Source organism: Magallana gigas, chromosome 6 (assembly GCF_963853765.1).
Source record: "Magallana gigas chromosome 6, xbMagGiga1.1, whole genome shotgun sequence".
Taxonomy (NCBI): Eukaryota; Metazoa; Mollusca; class Bivalvia; order Ostreida; family Ostreidae; genus Magallana; species Magallana gigas.
The window spans coordinates 23,223,215-23,237,503 of NC_088858.1; the positions used below are offsets into that span (position 1 = coordinate 23,223,215).

At 33.0% G+C, this 14,289-nt stretch overlaps 1 protein-coding gene across 3 annotated transcripts; it reads right to left on the minus strand.

The window, feature by feature from the left end:
* Positions 1-1,320: 1,320 nt before the first annotated feature.
* On the minus strand, positions 1,321-6,906 carry LOC105330104 (5-formyltetrahydrofolate cyclo-ligase). Of its 3 annotated transcripts, XM_066086554.1 has the most exons (5): positions 6,811-6,828; positions 5,638-5,711; positions 4,849-4,993; positions 4,451-4,706; positions 1,321-4,271 (listed from the first exon to the last, which is right to left on the minus strand). In XM_066086554.1, the coding sequence occupies exons 3-5, from the start codon at positions 4,966-4,968 to the stop codon at positions 3,970-3,972; spliced, it is 678 nt and encodes a 225-aa protein (XP_065942626.1). In that variant the 5' UTR covers positions 4,969-4,993; positions 5,638-5,711; positions 6,811-6,828; the 3' UTR covers positions 1,321-3,969. The 3 variants fall into 3 exon arrangements, with proteins under 3 accessions (XP_065942626.1, XP_065942627.1, XP_011429989.3); XM_066086555.1 differs by lacking the exon at positions 5,638-5,711 and having other exon boundaries at positions 6,811-6,906; XM_011431687.4 differs by lacking the exon at positions 6,811-6,828 and having other exon boundaries at positions 5,638-5,732.
* Between the last annotated feature and the right edge of the window lie 7,383 nt (positions 6,907-14,289).

Sequence of the window (14,289 nt, forward strand, 5' to 3'; positions counted from 1 at the left end):
ACTAGCGCAATTTTGTCGTATTTTATCAGAAACATTTTTACTCCGGAGAAACACTTTTAAAGGACATGCAACGGTGTATTAGCCTTGATTAAGAATGCAAAAATTTAAATTTTAATTGCAACACATAGTGAATATGATGATTTGAGGTTTTAAGGGGAGGATCATGTAAAAGAAATCAAGCTTTTACAGAGATTTTAATTTTAGAAAATATAGTATTTACTTAGTTTTCAGGTTATAGATTCTACTAGTTTGAACTTCGTACAATATACGCTGCATTTGCATAATAGAGTGATTCACTCATTTCATTTTTTTTTTTTTTTTTTTTTTTTTTTTACATTTTATTGTATCTTGATCGTGTATATATATATTTTATCTGGTGACTTTCCAATATTTTTGTGAATATTTTTATACATTGTCGATCTTCTTGTGAGATAATATAGTGCTTTTAACAATTTTTATTACCAGATCTAATAATCGAATATTTTATTTCTGATGGAGTTATATATTAAGTAGATAATAAAGTGATTTTAAAGATAACTTAGTCTATTTATCTTGTATACACGAACCAGTGTGTACATACTACATAATGTACTTTCAATTTACATGTATATATGACTTGGGATTTTGTTTGTACCTTAATTTCATAAAATATGATGAATGCAAAAATTGGAGAGTGAAAAACCCGAATCACTACATAAAATGATAAAAAGAACGACAACTCTCTCAAGAAATCTGATGTACACAGAAATGGGGATTACATGTGAAGGGTAAAAATTTATCTCCTGGTGTGAAATTAATTTGGCTATTGGTACATAGCTATTGATTTCAAGTCAAAATTTCCTCAAGATGCGTTGACAAAATCTCCAATCTAAAACAATCTCTTTATTTTTGGTTTTTTTTCTCTAAATCTATTTTGTTATGCATTTTGAAGAAACTTTGCAGAGCATGATGAAAGAAAAAAAAAATAGTGTTGTGTAGGTGTAATATGTGGGGTTTAGAAAGACTAGCCATAATTGCAATCATTCTATAAAAAATAAAAAAATATTGTTCCCGGCCGTGAAAACATTGTTTATGAAAAAACATACTGTTTTCCTCTATTTGCTAACAAATATTACAACTGAATAACTTTTATTTCATCTTAAATCAAATTCATTTGTCAAATATATGTTTCAAATTTAAATACAAGATGTGACAGCAGCATTATTTTACACACATTTTCCAATAAATCAATCCTTCTAAACATGACTTGTATCGCTGTTTCCTCGGTCCTTGCGTACTTTCCTTCTCAAAGGGTTCCGCTTATAAATAATAAACAATAGGTTTGAAAAGCATTTCAAAAGATTTATCTTTGATCTTAACCTCTGACTTATAAATTTTCCAGTTGGCATAGAATTTTTAATTCAAGCTCAATATCTCTGCCTAAATGCAAAATATCAAATATTATTTGAAGAAATATTTTTCTTAACAATCACCTGCAAACACATGTTCAAGATATTAATCAAGTGCATATGATATGAACATAAAAACACATTGATTGAGGTAATGCTTTGATGCACTTAAATTTTCTGCAGGGTTATTGATTCTAACAACGAGGAAATCTGAATGATTTTGTTTTTAATATTAAGAGGGACGGAGGGTCGCGGCCATACATACATTCTTCAAAAGTATCTGAAACTTATACATGAGCGGATCCAGAAAAAAATTTTCAAGGGGGGAGGGGGGATCCCAAAAAATATCTGTTTGCAGGGGCGCCCGAGGCTTTTTCGGTCATGGATTTGAATTTTCCTTCCCGCACTCTGCTTTATAAACTAACTACCTTGCTTTACATTGATTTTATAACATATGCACTTAATCCCTAAATAGATTTCTATTCACTACATGATTGTGTTAATTTAAATTTGACCCATATTCACACATCTTGGTCTAGATCTGCACATTAATCAGTTATTTGAATTTTCGTCATATAACTAACAAGCTTACCTACAAATTACATGTAATACCGAGCGCAGCGAGAGGCGGGCGAAGCCCGCCTCGCGAAGCGAGGATTCATGGTAACACGTATATATAAGAAAATCAGTGAAAAATGAAAGTTGAATCAGGGGTACTAAGGCCAAAAAAATTTTCTTCCAGCCCTGGGCGCCGCCATATTGGCAGCCATTTTGTTTTTAAAAAGTTAGTTTGATCATTGATTGACTGGTACTTATCGATGTTTATTGCCCCTAAACTCCATTAAATAAGTTCCAGTGTTTCAATAGAAGGTAATTTGAATTAAAAAAATTAAAAAGGAAACCAGATATGTTTCAATAGTGCTTCAATCAAGAAACACGACTAGTTCTATGTATGTCTTATCAATTATCAGATGGAAAATAAAAACATAAACGTCAAGGAACTGATCTTTTAGATTCTGAATAAAGTATTCAATTTTATTACATTGACATTCATATGAATTAAATTGATGAATAATGAAAGAAGAAATAACAAAAAATTCGGAATCACGTAACTCTCTTCGGCTATTTCCGAAGACAAAACTAGAACGTTTTACGTCTGAAATATGATGTCATAATTAGACTGAGCACGCGACGTTTAGTTTAACTTTGACGAATGATTTGAGTAGGCAACCATACTGGCGGATCTTACTCTGTGCGTTTTAAATAGATTTTATTATACAAAAATCAAACTACACTGTGTTAAATCTGCGCTCGGTCCAACGGTCACACCGTTTACATATTATATTATCCATAATCATTTACTTTTTTTCCAAGTAAAACCGACCCTTCCTCTAAAACATGATACAAACTTGTTTATTAAACTTTCATGTTAAATACTGAAATCTGTTTGGTTTAGACGCAGTTGATAATCCGTTCTATTACCCTCAGCGTTCGCCGTAGAATTGACGTAAAGCAGTAAAAAATTATCTAAAATTAAGACATTCAGTATAATAAAATAAATAGTGCCTGTTTGGGAGGATAACAGTTGAAATTGACACCCCTCGAAAACCATTGTCAACCACCGCTTCGCGTCGGTTGACAAAGGTTTCCTCGGGGTGTCAATTTCAATTGCTTAAACAATTCAATGAAAACACCCCCACCACACCCCTTTCACACCTGTGGCCCCTCTCTGACCCAAGAGAGTTACGCTACGCATAAATTTTAAAATTCTTAATGCCTGCTTGGTTCCATTTTTAAAGGTGGTAGGGGACATCTGTCGATATTAATGTGGATTTAAGTACATTACTATTAAAATACTTTCACGCTGTTAGATTAAAACTTTGGGGGAAAAAACTACATGAATAATATATAAAATTACACTTGATTTAATTCTTTATTTTGATAAATAATACGTCACAACATGGAGGTGTCCCATACCACTTTACTTTGAAATAATAACAATACTCGGAAGTTAATACTGGTACATGTATTTGTCTTTATTTACTACAATATAATTTCTTTTTTCAATTGAACCACTGTCTCCCTTTCCCATCCTTAACAAGGTCTTTCCCTGGCCTGAACCAGGGGTTATCATACAGTTATGATACCTGGTGTAAGCTATACACAGACTCTTAAAATTTCTTATTCTAGCTAAGTTCTATGTAAACTTGACAAAAAATATTTCAGAATTCTGAATCTTTATGAAAGTGGAGTTTTTTTTGGTCATGTTTATATGAAAGTATATAAGCAAGTCTTCCTAGAGTTTTTTTTGTGTAAATAATCATTCTGAAAAAGTGGAGCTATTTCCACTATAAACGCCCCCTTTGTGGTGTCCTCTTTCTGACATTCAGGTATCATTAAGCTTGCAAAACCTTCATATTAAATTTTTTTTTGAATTTTACTAAAAACAGTATCCTCATTTTGTCAAAAAATATTTTAAGAAGGATGTTTGATCAAATATAACATTAATATAAACAAAACATTTTTCATTGATGGAATTGATGCACAATAAATATTTAAATCAGGCACTCCATAGCATGAATCAATAAGGAAAAGTATAAAATAAGTTCCTTTCTATAAAGGTCTTTCCCTCTTTCAGTCCAGAAGGTAGTTCATATCGGTGCATGCTTGGGTACAGTACAACAGACAAATATTGATCGTTTTCGTCCAATGCCAGATCGCCCTTTGTCACCTGTTCATTGAATGCCAAACCAACCATGAATGGATAAGACCCTTTTTGTTTACATGTCTCGATGTACTTGTCATAGTAACCTTTCCCTCTTCCAAGCCGAGAGCAATTTTGACCGAAAGCAAGTCCAGGGCAAACGAGTACCTCAATTCCACCTAGGAAATTTAAAGAACATGCATAATAATAAGTACCACATATTTCAAACAAAGCAAGAGTAAAAACATGCAAATTCTGCTAACAGGGTTATCAAAAATTATTTGGAATTCCCCCAGTCTTAATACCAGGTATACAATATCTATTCATGAATACAAACATTCATACTTGTTACACGTACCTAAACTTAAGGCATCTAATCGTGTTTCTCCATCCTCTGGTTGCCTGATTTTCCAGGCGGTCTCTGGCATTCTTTCATAATCTTGCCACGAATTTAGAGGAACCATTTTCATCGTGTCACCTTTGTAGAAGGGCACAAAAATTTCTTTCCTGTGCTTTAACAGAGTCTGTATAATGACCTTTGTGTCGACTTCATCGTCTCGACTCAAGTAAATACCGAAGCTATTACTCTCCTGTACTTTTGGTATATCTAAAAACTACAGGATCAAATCTTGAAATGAGAATTATTTAAATATGGCAAGGGTACTATATAATTAATATTCAGCTTGATGTAATAATTTACACAAGTTTAATCAAGATAGTGAGACAGAATTTTCATTGACTCTGATTACTAATTACCATTTGTGTTAGTCTTCTAGACTGGGACTCCTTAATTAGCTTTGGTATAGCAGCAATTCTGGCTTTACACTCTTTCCTAAGCATTGCCTTTACAGCTTTTGCTGACATTTGTTGAGCCATGGGCTCTAACTTAGGGTCTAAACAGCTAAAATAATAAGGCCAACATAAAATTATTGTTTGTTTGGAATTGCCTCCTGCCTCATTGAATTACCCCTGCTTAGAAAATTTTATAAGCAAAACATATATTTATATTTATTATTTTATAAGCAAAACATATATTTATATAAATTAATGAAAAAAATTCTTTAGAACTTTTTTCATTAATTTATATATATATATATATATATATATATATGGAGATTTTTATTTCTTTTTTATCAATCTTTAGTTTAAATAGTTAAACTTCAAGTTTGAAAAATAAAGATAAATTCCCTGCCCTTCCTACTGTGTCTAGACAATTCCAAAAACTTTTTTTAAGGATGGCTTTATGGCAAATTACTATGACATATGACAACGAAATATCTTTCAGGTCCAGCACAATCCCTTGATTTAGCTACATGTTTATAGTTTGATCCAGCTATATAGCTCGATAAAAGATTTTAGAATAGCCTGTTGAAGCCATTCTTAAATATTTTGTACTAAGTAGTTTTTTTTTTTACAAAAATGAAAGAAATAAACAAACAATTGAAAGTGACAATTAATGATTGTGTGTACTATTGACTATAAAAACAGCATCCCAATTCAAAGTTAGTTTCATCACCATTGCAGTTTTTGAACTTCAACACATACTTTAAAGATGCAATTTCATTGTTCAGCTGATGATTGGCAAACAGTACATCACCTTCACCTTGTGCGCAATGAGTCTTCATGCGGGATATGAAAAAAGCAACAAAGCAGGTCTATATTTTTTCTGCATTGATCACGACCTTCATAACCTACATAAATTATCAACGAAAGCATTTTATTATAAATTTACATATTTTTATTAAGAAAATAATTTATTGATTGTAAAGAGTACGGTAAGTTATAAAGGTAACTAAATTATTGAATTTATTGTTACTGTACTTCAGTACATTAGATAAAAGGAATAGCCAAGACGTCTTAGAAAGGTATTTGAGTCTAACATGATACATCATCATGATTATTTCGTGCAGTCTTTTCTTAGTTTTCTGAAGGTCTTTATCAATCGATAAACTAGTTAAAGCTGGATGATACAGATTTCTGCCCCTTCACTTTCTATACAGCTATAAATCACAATTGGTTTTCATAAGAAATTGAGGAGAAAATACTCAGTAGATGTAAATATATTGTGTAGAATTATTACAAATTATAAAAGTTAACTAGAACTGTTCTTTGTGTTATTTCAAAGTAATTGTTTGGTCATGAGTTAATTGCTTTAATTATATAGCCCTATGAACTTTTAATGAAGCCCTTTCAACATCTGTTGGAGACAAGATTTGATGGATAATCTTTATAGGAATTGTGACTTGTGTAAAGAAAAGTTCAAAGTACAAGTTCTACTATTTATGGCTGCTGGGAATGTACAGATTTCAGAAAAAAGTAAGCCGACAAAACTCACAAAACAGCTTTTATCAAGCTATTCTGAATAGTTGAATGAAAAGCTATATTCATGTACACCCTTTTCAAGATATATATAGATCAAAGGCACTCCCCATCTTATGACTTAATTTGTAAAGAAAAAATGTAAACCCTTTAAACAGGATATTGATTTTGTAATACTTTTTTCTTCACAAATTAAGATGGAAGTGCCTTTGATACAGTCAGATGCATCTGAACTGACACAGATGCATGAATGGATTAACGTTACACAAGTTAATTAGGAGATTGTGCTAGACTTGTTGAGAGAAAATAACGTGTCAACATGGTCAATCCGTAAATAACTGAATATATTTTTTAAATTGCATGAAAAGCATTTGAATTTCATGATGAACAATCGTTTACCTTTGACTCAGTCCTTTATGTATAATCTATACTTTCACTTTCGTTTCGTCGATTATAGATACCTCGTGCGAGCATTGATTCGGGAACATTACACAATACGTACACAACCATAGCAATAAATATTTACTCCAAGAAATAACAAGATATCATATTGACTCAAGTGTCAAATAGCCGCAAAAAATAAAATTGTTGTATAAATCATCATTGGCTGGTTACATAAAAACACACCACAAAGAAGAAAATAACGTGTTGTTTGTACTAATTTTTATGGTAAATTGTAATATACTTTCAGCAACTTGCGTTTTGAAAAGAATGAAGAACTTCAAAATTTTCCGATTAGATTATTATAGTCTCGATAAAAACACGCCAAACACGACAATCTTCTAAGTATCTCCTACTTTACATTTGCGAGTAAAACAAAAATATTTGATAATTTTTTAAAAAGGCATAAAGCATAATTATGTAAATGCAAATTAATTTACTTTTAATTTATAAAAATAAGCATAATATTAATTCTGTTAAAAGAACTATTCCGCAGAAACGCAGTTGCAATATTTAAATGAATATCAAATAACGGACTGTTAAACAATTACATATTATATAATTATATTAATACAAATATATAAATATACCCGTTGATCCACGTCTAAAATCTCTTAATTATTGCTATTGCCGTTTGAAAAAAAATACATATACATATTACATTTGTATATATCGGAGAATTCTCATATATGGTCCGCATCTGTATCATATTTACATATACAGATGAAAATCACTGCTTTTACGCTTTTTGGAAAGGTTCTAAACAAGAGGCCCACACGCCTTGACGGTCACCTGAGTACCATATAGCCCGTACATGAACCTGTCATGCAAGCTTAAATTCATTTTGGAGCTCTGACGAAACTCCTCATGCAGACTACCTCCCCCTTTTTTATTTGAACATGGACATAATAACAATTTTATACCCTTTGCTTATCTATACGGCTGTGTTATTTAGACAATAAAATCAGTGGGTTTTTTTTTTTGCAGTCTTTGGTTATCCATGCGGGATATGAAGGTATCATACATTATTGTTCTATTTGTATAATTATATATATATATATATTATAATGCCAAGTAAACCATATCGACTGAAATTGTTTTTAAAAAGTTACAGAGTAACAGAGTTTAGTAAAGGACTATATTTTGTGGCGGAAGGTTTTCAAGAAGAAAATGAACAATTTTCATAACTCAGTAGTTTTAGAGTACCGTGACCATAGCTTCCTCATTTTTAGCGCAAACTAAACTTCCAGAGAGTTTGTGTAATGCAATATATTCATGATGTTCTGAAAAACATATCTGAACAATATTTTGATATTTCTGTTGATATATTTTTGTAAATTTAACTTATATTTCACAGAAGTCAAGAAAAAAATTACTCCAGTTTTTTGCCTAAAATTAGCTTATTTCATGCCATATCTCAATTTTTTTTTAGATTTGATCCCTACTTTTTTTTATATTTGCATGAGACATTAAACGTATGTCTACTTGTATGCCAAGTTTTGTAAAGATGACATTACTATTATATTTTTATTTGCGTTATAAATTGATTACTCTAAAATTGTGTGACAATTTTAACCTCTGCTGTTGAGTACATTTTGCTCTGGCATTTAAAGCCACCAGAATAGCAAGGTTTTTAAAAATTTGACTTAGATATTACTTTTATAGTGACAACATGTGTTCAATTTCATACTGTATTGAAATCACAACTAAATAATAGTTCAAACTGTAAGTATTGATTTCTTCAAATAATCAATTTCAGCAATAATTTCAGGAAAACTATCATTTCTGTTTGGTGCACCATATTTCTAAAAAATTTCATGTGACATGGGTCACAAATAAAATAAATGAACATATTTGAGGTCCCCATCTTGATATCAAAGTGGTATTCAGGTGATTGACATTACTATTAATGCAGGTGTCAACCTCCTTAATTTAGTTCGGCCGTCATATAAAAGCATAATCCACCCTATAAAAGAAATCGTTATCTTGGTGACTTTGTTGAGATCAATTTCTATACAAATCAAATAAGTCGTAATCTTCAAAAATCTTCTAGACAAAGACAACAGAAGAACGAATATAAAGAAAATTTTAGAATGAATATTTATTTATCATTTATTTATCATACCAATAGGTCAATCAAGCATAATTTTGCTGTACATAAAAAAAGTTTGACCTTTTCATATTATGCGTTATATGCATCTATAAATATTTTCAATGGTCCATAATATATAAGCTTTTAGACTTTCTTGAAGTGTATAATCTGTTATCTCAAACGCGGCTTGTTGTTAAATCCTTCTCTGTATTCTTTCCTATTGATTTAAGAATTAGTGTATGATTTTAAACAAATATGTACACGTTTTATTAAGTCAGCCTATTTTATCGACTTCAGGCTCGGTCATTATGAATTTCTGTGGCCAGTGTATTTTGTAATTTGCTGGGTGAGAGGGATACATTTAATATGATATTTATGTTTGGAACAAACGACATACTATACTATTTGTTCATCAGTAGAATTTGCATTCTTTGATGACATTCAACTTAAATCTGTTAGTAACAATATCTGAAGCAAACAAATTAGATTTATTCGGTTAATCTCTAGCATCAGTCTTATAAACAGACAATTACACTATTGGTATATTGGACGGACAAACAAATCAAACAATGTTGCAAAAAATGTGGAGTGCATACTGATCCCTTTTTTATTTTTGCAAACCACGTTAAAAAAATCATGCATCATCTTTAAACCAAGAATGATGTTCCTTTCTATTTTTAGCCCAATTGCCTAATATCACCATCTTTCTATAGAAAATCAATATCATAGAAATGCATGTCCTTGTTAAACTTATCAATTTCATCGTTAATTACAAACAAGCTTGTGTAATTTTCTTAAATACAAACTATCTCCTTGATCATCCTCGTTTCTGGAAACCATTTGCAATCCAAAACTAACCATTGCCTACTCTAAGAGTAGACCGAATATCGGCAATATTTTAATTCAGTGCCTAAATTCAGTGGACGAGCATGGTATCATGGTTTTAATATCAATGTCTAGATCGGAAGCTATCAAACATCTCTTTTAGTTTCACACTTACTGAGATCTCTATTTCGTCTAATTATCTTGCTCTGGTAGATACTGACTGCGAGGCTAGGGCTACCGGAGGCCTTTCACTGAAGAATGCGTTGAATGTAGAATGAAGTTCAGTTGAAGTTAAATCATAAATTGTAATCGTAAATCCTAAAAGGATTTTAAATTTTTTGTTTTATCAAATTCAATTTCTATGAGAGGTTCAATTGGCGCGGTGTTAAACACCGTTGAAACTAGTTACTAAAGTATCTAGATATATGTTATTTTTAGACGGTACCAAATTTGCCTTTTTTCTACTGACGATTTCTTTTCAACCGAACATCGCACTTAGCTAACATGTAAGCATTCTTCGGACTAGCACTTTCGGACTTGTTCAGATAAAACAAAGGCGCATGTTTTCAACGCAATTGGGACATAAGTACAAATGATACTATTAATAAAATGTTTCAAAAATCTTCCCAAGAACCGAAAGTCGTTAATGAAAAGATAAAGGTTACAGTAAAGTTGTAAGGTTATTTGAAATATTGATAATAGGAAAAGAAATGTATAAATAAAATTTTAACAGAAGAAAGGTGTTATGAAGATCCAATAGCTAATTTATTTCTAAGTCGGGAAGTTACATAGTAAATGAAAAATTGGTATTTAGTGTAAAAAAAAAAGTATGGATCCCACAATTTCAATTTATTGATCATTATTAATATTTTTAAAGTCTGCCTGAAAATAATGTAATATCTTTTGGTTGAGTTAGTTTCCAACTGGAATTTAAGAAAGACATTATTGTATATGCACGTTGCTACTAGTCGTTTTGTTGCTTGATATATGCCTTTTATTGATATTCCAGATTATAAGGAACCGATAAAGGTTTTTGCATGTTCAATATCTATGTGAAAACATGACTCATAAAGCTTCTTTTAAGAATGCAACTTTACTACGTTTTTATATGAAGGCAAAACATACGATCTTTCACCCTTATGTATTCGAATATTTCTAAGGTATTCCCAAAATTGAGATGTAGTTTTTGTAAAAAATCATATAGTAGATTTGGTAATCGTTCAAATATGAACAGAAAACTACAAAAATAATGTTGAATTTGCATCTTAATCCTTAGATAAATCTTCACAATGTTTTGTAAAGGATTTGATCATTAGTACATGCATCGACTCAGTTGAACTATATAAAAATTGAAAAATACTCTAGTTGTATGAAGTAAGCCATATTCTTTTTAAATAATGCTATTATGATAAATGTATTGATAAATAATATTCATATTCCGAGTGATGTCTATATCATTGCAATTCTTAAATTGATATTGATAATTTTATTGTAAAATACAGATATCAGTATCTTTTAGAGAATGTGAGAGTTTCTCTGACAAGCTCTAATTTTAACAATTTGAAACAAGATTATCTTTTGTGTTTGTTTATCTATTGATGCGCTCTTATTACTAAAATATCTATTGCATCAATACAAATCAACGTATTCAATCACTGTCTTTCTCGGAACCTTTTCCAAAGAAACCGCCACATTTTTTGCAGACGATCGCTACACTTCCTCCAATAACGGTAGCAACTACCACCACTAGACTAACGGTGAGGTATTCCCATCCCGGAAGTCCAAGAAGTTTCCGGTCTAAGCCATTTTCCTCGATATCAAAGATAATCGGCGTACGTGGGGTAGTCGAAATGGAGACTCCTTCCATCTCGAAAGGACCCAACTCTTCTTCATTTTCAATCTCAATTGGAAGCGGCTCAACTTGCCGATGAAGATTTTGTTTATCTGCATACACATATGTATATATAAACAACATTTACGTAAGCTTGGTGTTTTCTTTTCACTTATTCAGATAATGTTATCCTTAATCAACCAAAAAAAGATTTTAAAAAAAATGTTTCACGCTTTTATCGTCCATTTCTAGATCTTCTTTTAAAAATCATCGTTTTTACACCCTTACTCCCCCCCCCTCAAGGGGAGATAATTAGAAATTAATGAAAAATTTCGAGAAATTTTCAAAAATCTTCTTTTCAAGAACCAGAAAGCCAGGAAAGCTGAATCTTGTGTGGAAGCATCCTCAGGTAGTGTAGATTCAAAGTTTTGAAATTCATGACCCCCGGGGGTAGGGTGGGGCCACAATGGGGGGTCGAAGTTTTACATAGGAATATAAAGAGTAAATCTTTAAAAATCTTCTTCTCAGAAACTAATCAGCCAGGAAAGCTGAAACTCGTGTGGAAGCATCCTCAGGTAGTGTAGATTCAAAGTTGTGAAACTCATGACCCCCAGGGGTAGGGCGGGGCACAATGGGGGGGGGGGGGTCGAAGTTTTACATAGGAATATATAGAGTAAATCTTTAAAATTCTTCTTCTCAGAAAATAATCAGCCAGGAAAGCTGAAACTTGTGTGGAAGCATCCTCAGGTAGTGTAGATTCAAAGTTGTGAAATTCATTACCCCTGGATGTAGGCTGGGGCCACAATGGGGGGTCGAAGTTTTACAAAGGAATATATAGAGTAAATCTTTAAAAATCTTCTTCTCAGAAACTAATCAGCCAGGAAAGCTGAAACTTGTGTGGAAGCATCCTCAGGTAGTGTAGATTCAAAGTTGTGAAAATCATGACCCCCAGGGGTAGGGTGGGGCCACAATGGGGGGTCGAAGTTTTACATAGGAATATATAGAGTAAATTTTTGAAAATCTTCTTCTCAGAAACTAATCAGCCAGGAAAGCTGAAACTCGTGTGGAAGCATCCTCAGGCAGTGTAGATTCAAAGTTGTGAAATTCATGATCCCTGTGGGTAAGGTGGGGCACAATGGGGGTCGACGTGGTACATAGGAATATATAGAGTAAATCTTTAAAAATCTTCTTCTCAGAAACTAAACAGCCAGGAAGCTGAAACTTGTGTGGAAGCATCCTCAGGTAGTGTAGATTCAAAGTTGTGAAAATCATGACCCCCAGGGGTAGGGTGAGGCCACATTGGGGGGGGGGGGGGGTGTTAAAGATTTACAAAGGAATATATAGAGTACATTTGTAAATCTTTGAAAATCTTCTTCTCAAAAACTAATCAGCCAGGAAAGCTGAAACTTATGTGGAAGCATCCTCAGGTAGTGCAGATTCAAAGTTGTGAAAATCATGATCCCTGGGTGTAGGGTGGGGCACAATGGAGGGTCGAAGTTTTACATAGGAATATACAGAGTAAATCTTTAAAATTCTTCTTCTCAGAAACTAATCAGCCAGGAAAGCTGAAACTTGTGTGGAAGCATCCTCAGGTAGTGTAGATTCAAAGTTGTGAAAATCATGACCCCCAGGCGTAGGGTGGGGCCACAATGGGGGGTCGAAGTTTTACATAGGAATATATAGAGTAAATCTTTGAAAATCTTCTTCTCAGAAACTAATCAGCCAGGAAAGCTGAAAGTCGTGTGGAAGCATCCTCAGGCAGTGTAGATTCAAAGTTGTGAAATTCATGATCCCTGGGGGTAGGGTGGGGCACAATGGGGGGTCGACGTGGTACATAGGAATATATAGAGTAAATCTTTAAAAAATCTTCTTCTCAGAAACTAAACAGCCAGGAAGCTGAAACTTGTGTGGAAGCATCCTCAGGTAGTGCAGATTCAAAGTTGTGAAAATCATGACCCCTGGGGGTAGGGTGGGGCACAATGGAGGGTCGAAGTTTTACATAGGAATATACAGAGTGAATCTTTAAAATTCTTCTTCTCAGAAACTAATCAGCCAGGAAAGCTGAAACTTGTGTGGAAGCATCCTCAGGCAGTGTAGATTCAAAGTTGTGAAAATCATGATCCCTGGGGGTAGGGTGAGGCCACATTGGGGGGGGGGGGGGGGTGTGAAAGTTTTACATAGAAATATAAAGTAAATCTTTGAAAATCTTCTTCTCAGAAACTTATCAGCCAGGAAAGCTGAAACTTGTGTGGAAGCATCCTCAGGTAGTGTAGATTCAAAGTTGTGAAAATCATGACCCCCAGGGGTAGGGTGGGCCCACAATGGGGTGGTCGAAGTTTTACAAAGGAATATATAGAGTAAATCTTTAAAAATCTTCTTCTCAAAAACTAATCAGCCAGGAAAGCTGAAACTTATGTGGAAGCATCCTCAGGTAGTGCAGATTCAAAGTTGTGAAAATCATGATCCCTGGGTGTAGGGTGGGGCACAATGGAGGGTCGAAGTTTTACATAGGAATATACAGAGTAAATCTTTAAAATTCTTCTTCTCAGAAACTAATCAGCCAGGAAAGCTGAAACTTGTGTGGAAGCATCCTCAGGCAGTGTAGATTCAAAGTTGTGAAAATCATGACCCCCAGGGGTAGGGTTGGGCCACAATGGGGGGTCAAAGTTTTACATAGGAATATATAGAG

Excerpts from the sequence above, each read along its gene's own strand:
- LOC105330104 (XM_011431687.4), bottom strand. The coding sequence starts at position 5,717 with ATGAAGACTCATTGCGCACAAGGTGAAGGTGATGTACTGTTTGCCAAT. Across the intron at positions 4,994-5,637 it reads AATGAAATTGCATCTTTAAA|CTGTTTAGACCCTAAGTTAG; the intron begins GTATGTGTTGAA and ends TTATTATTTTAG. Across the intron at positions 4,272-4,450 it reads ATTAGATGCCTTAAGTTTAG|GTGGAATTGAGGTACTCGTT; the intron begins GTACGTGTAACA and ends TAAATTTCCTAG.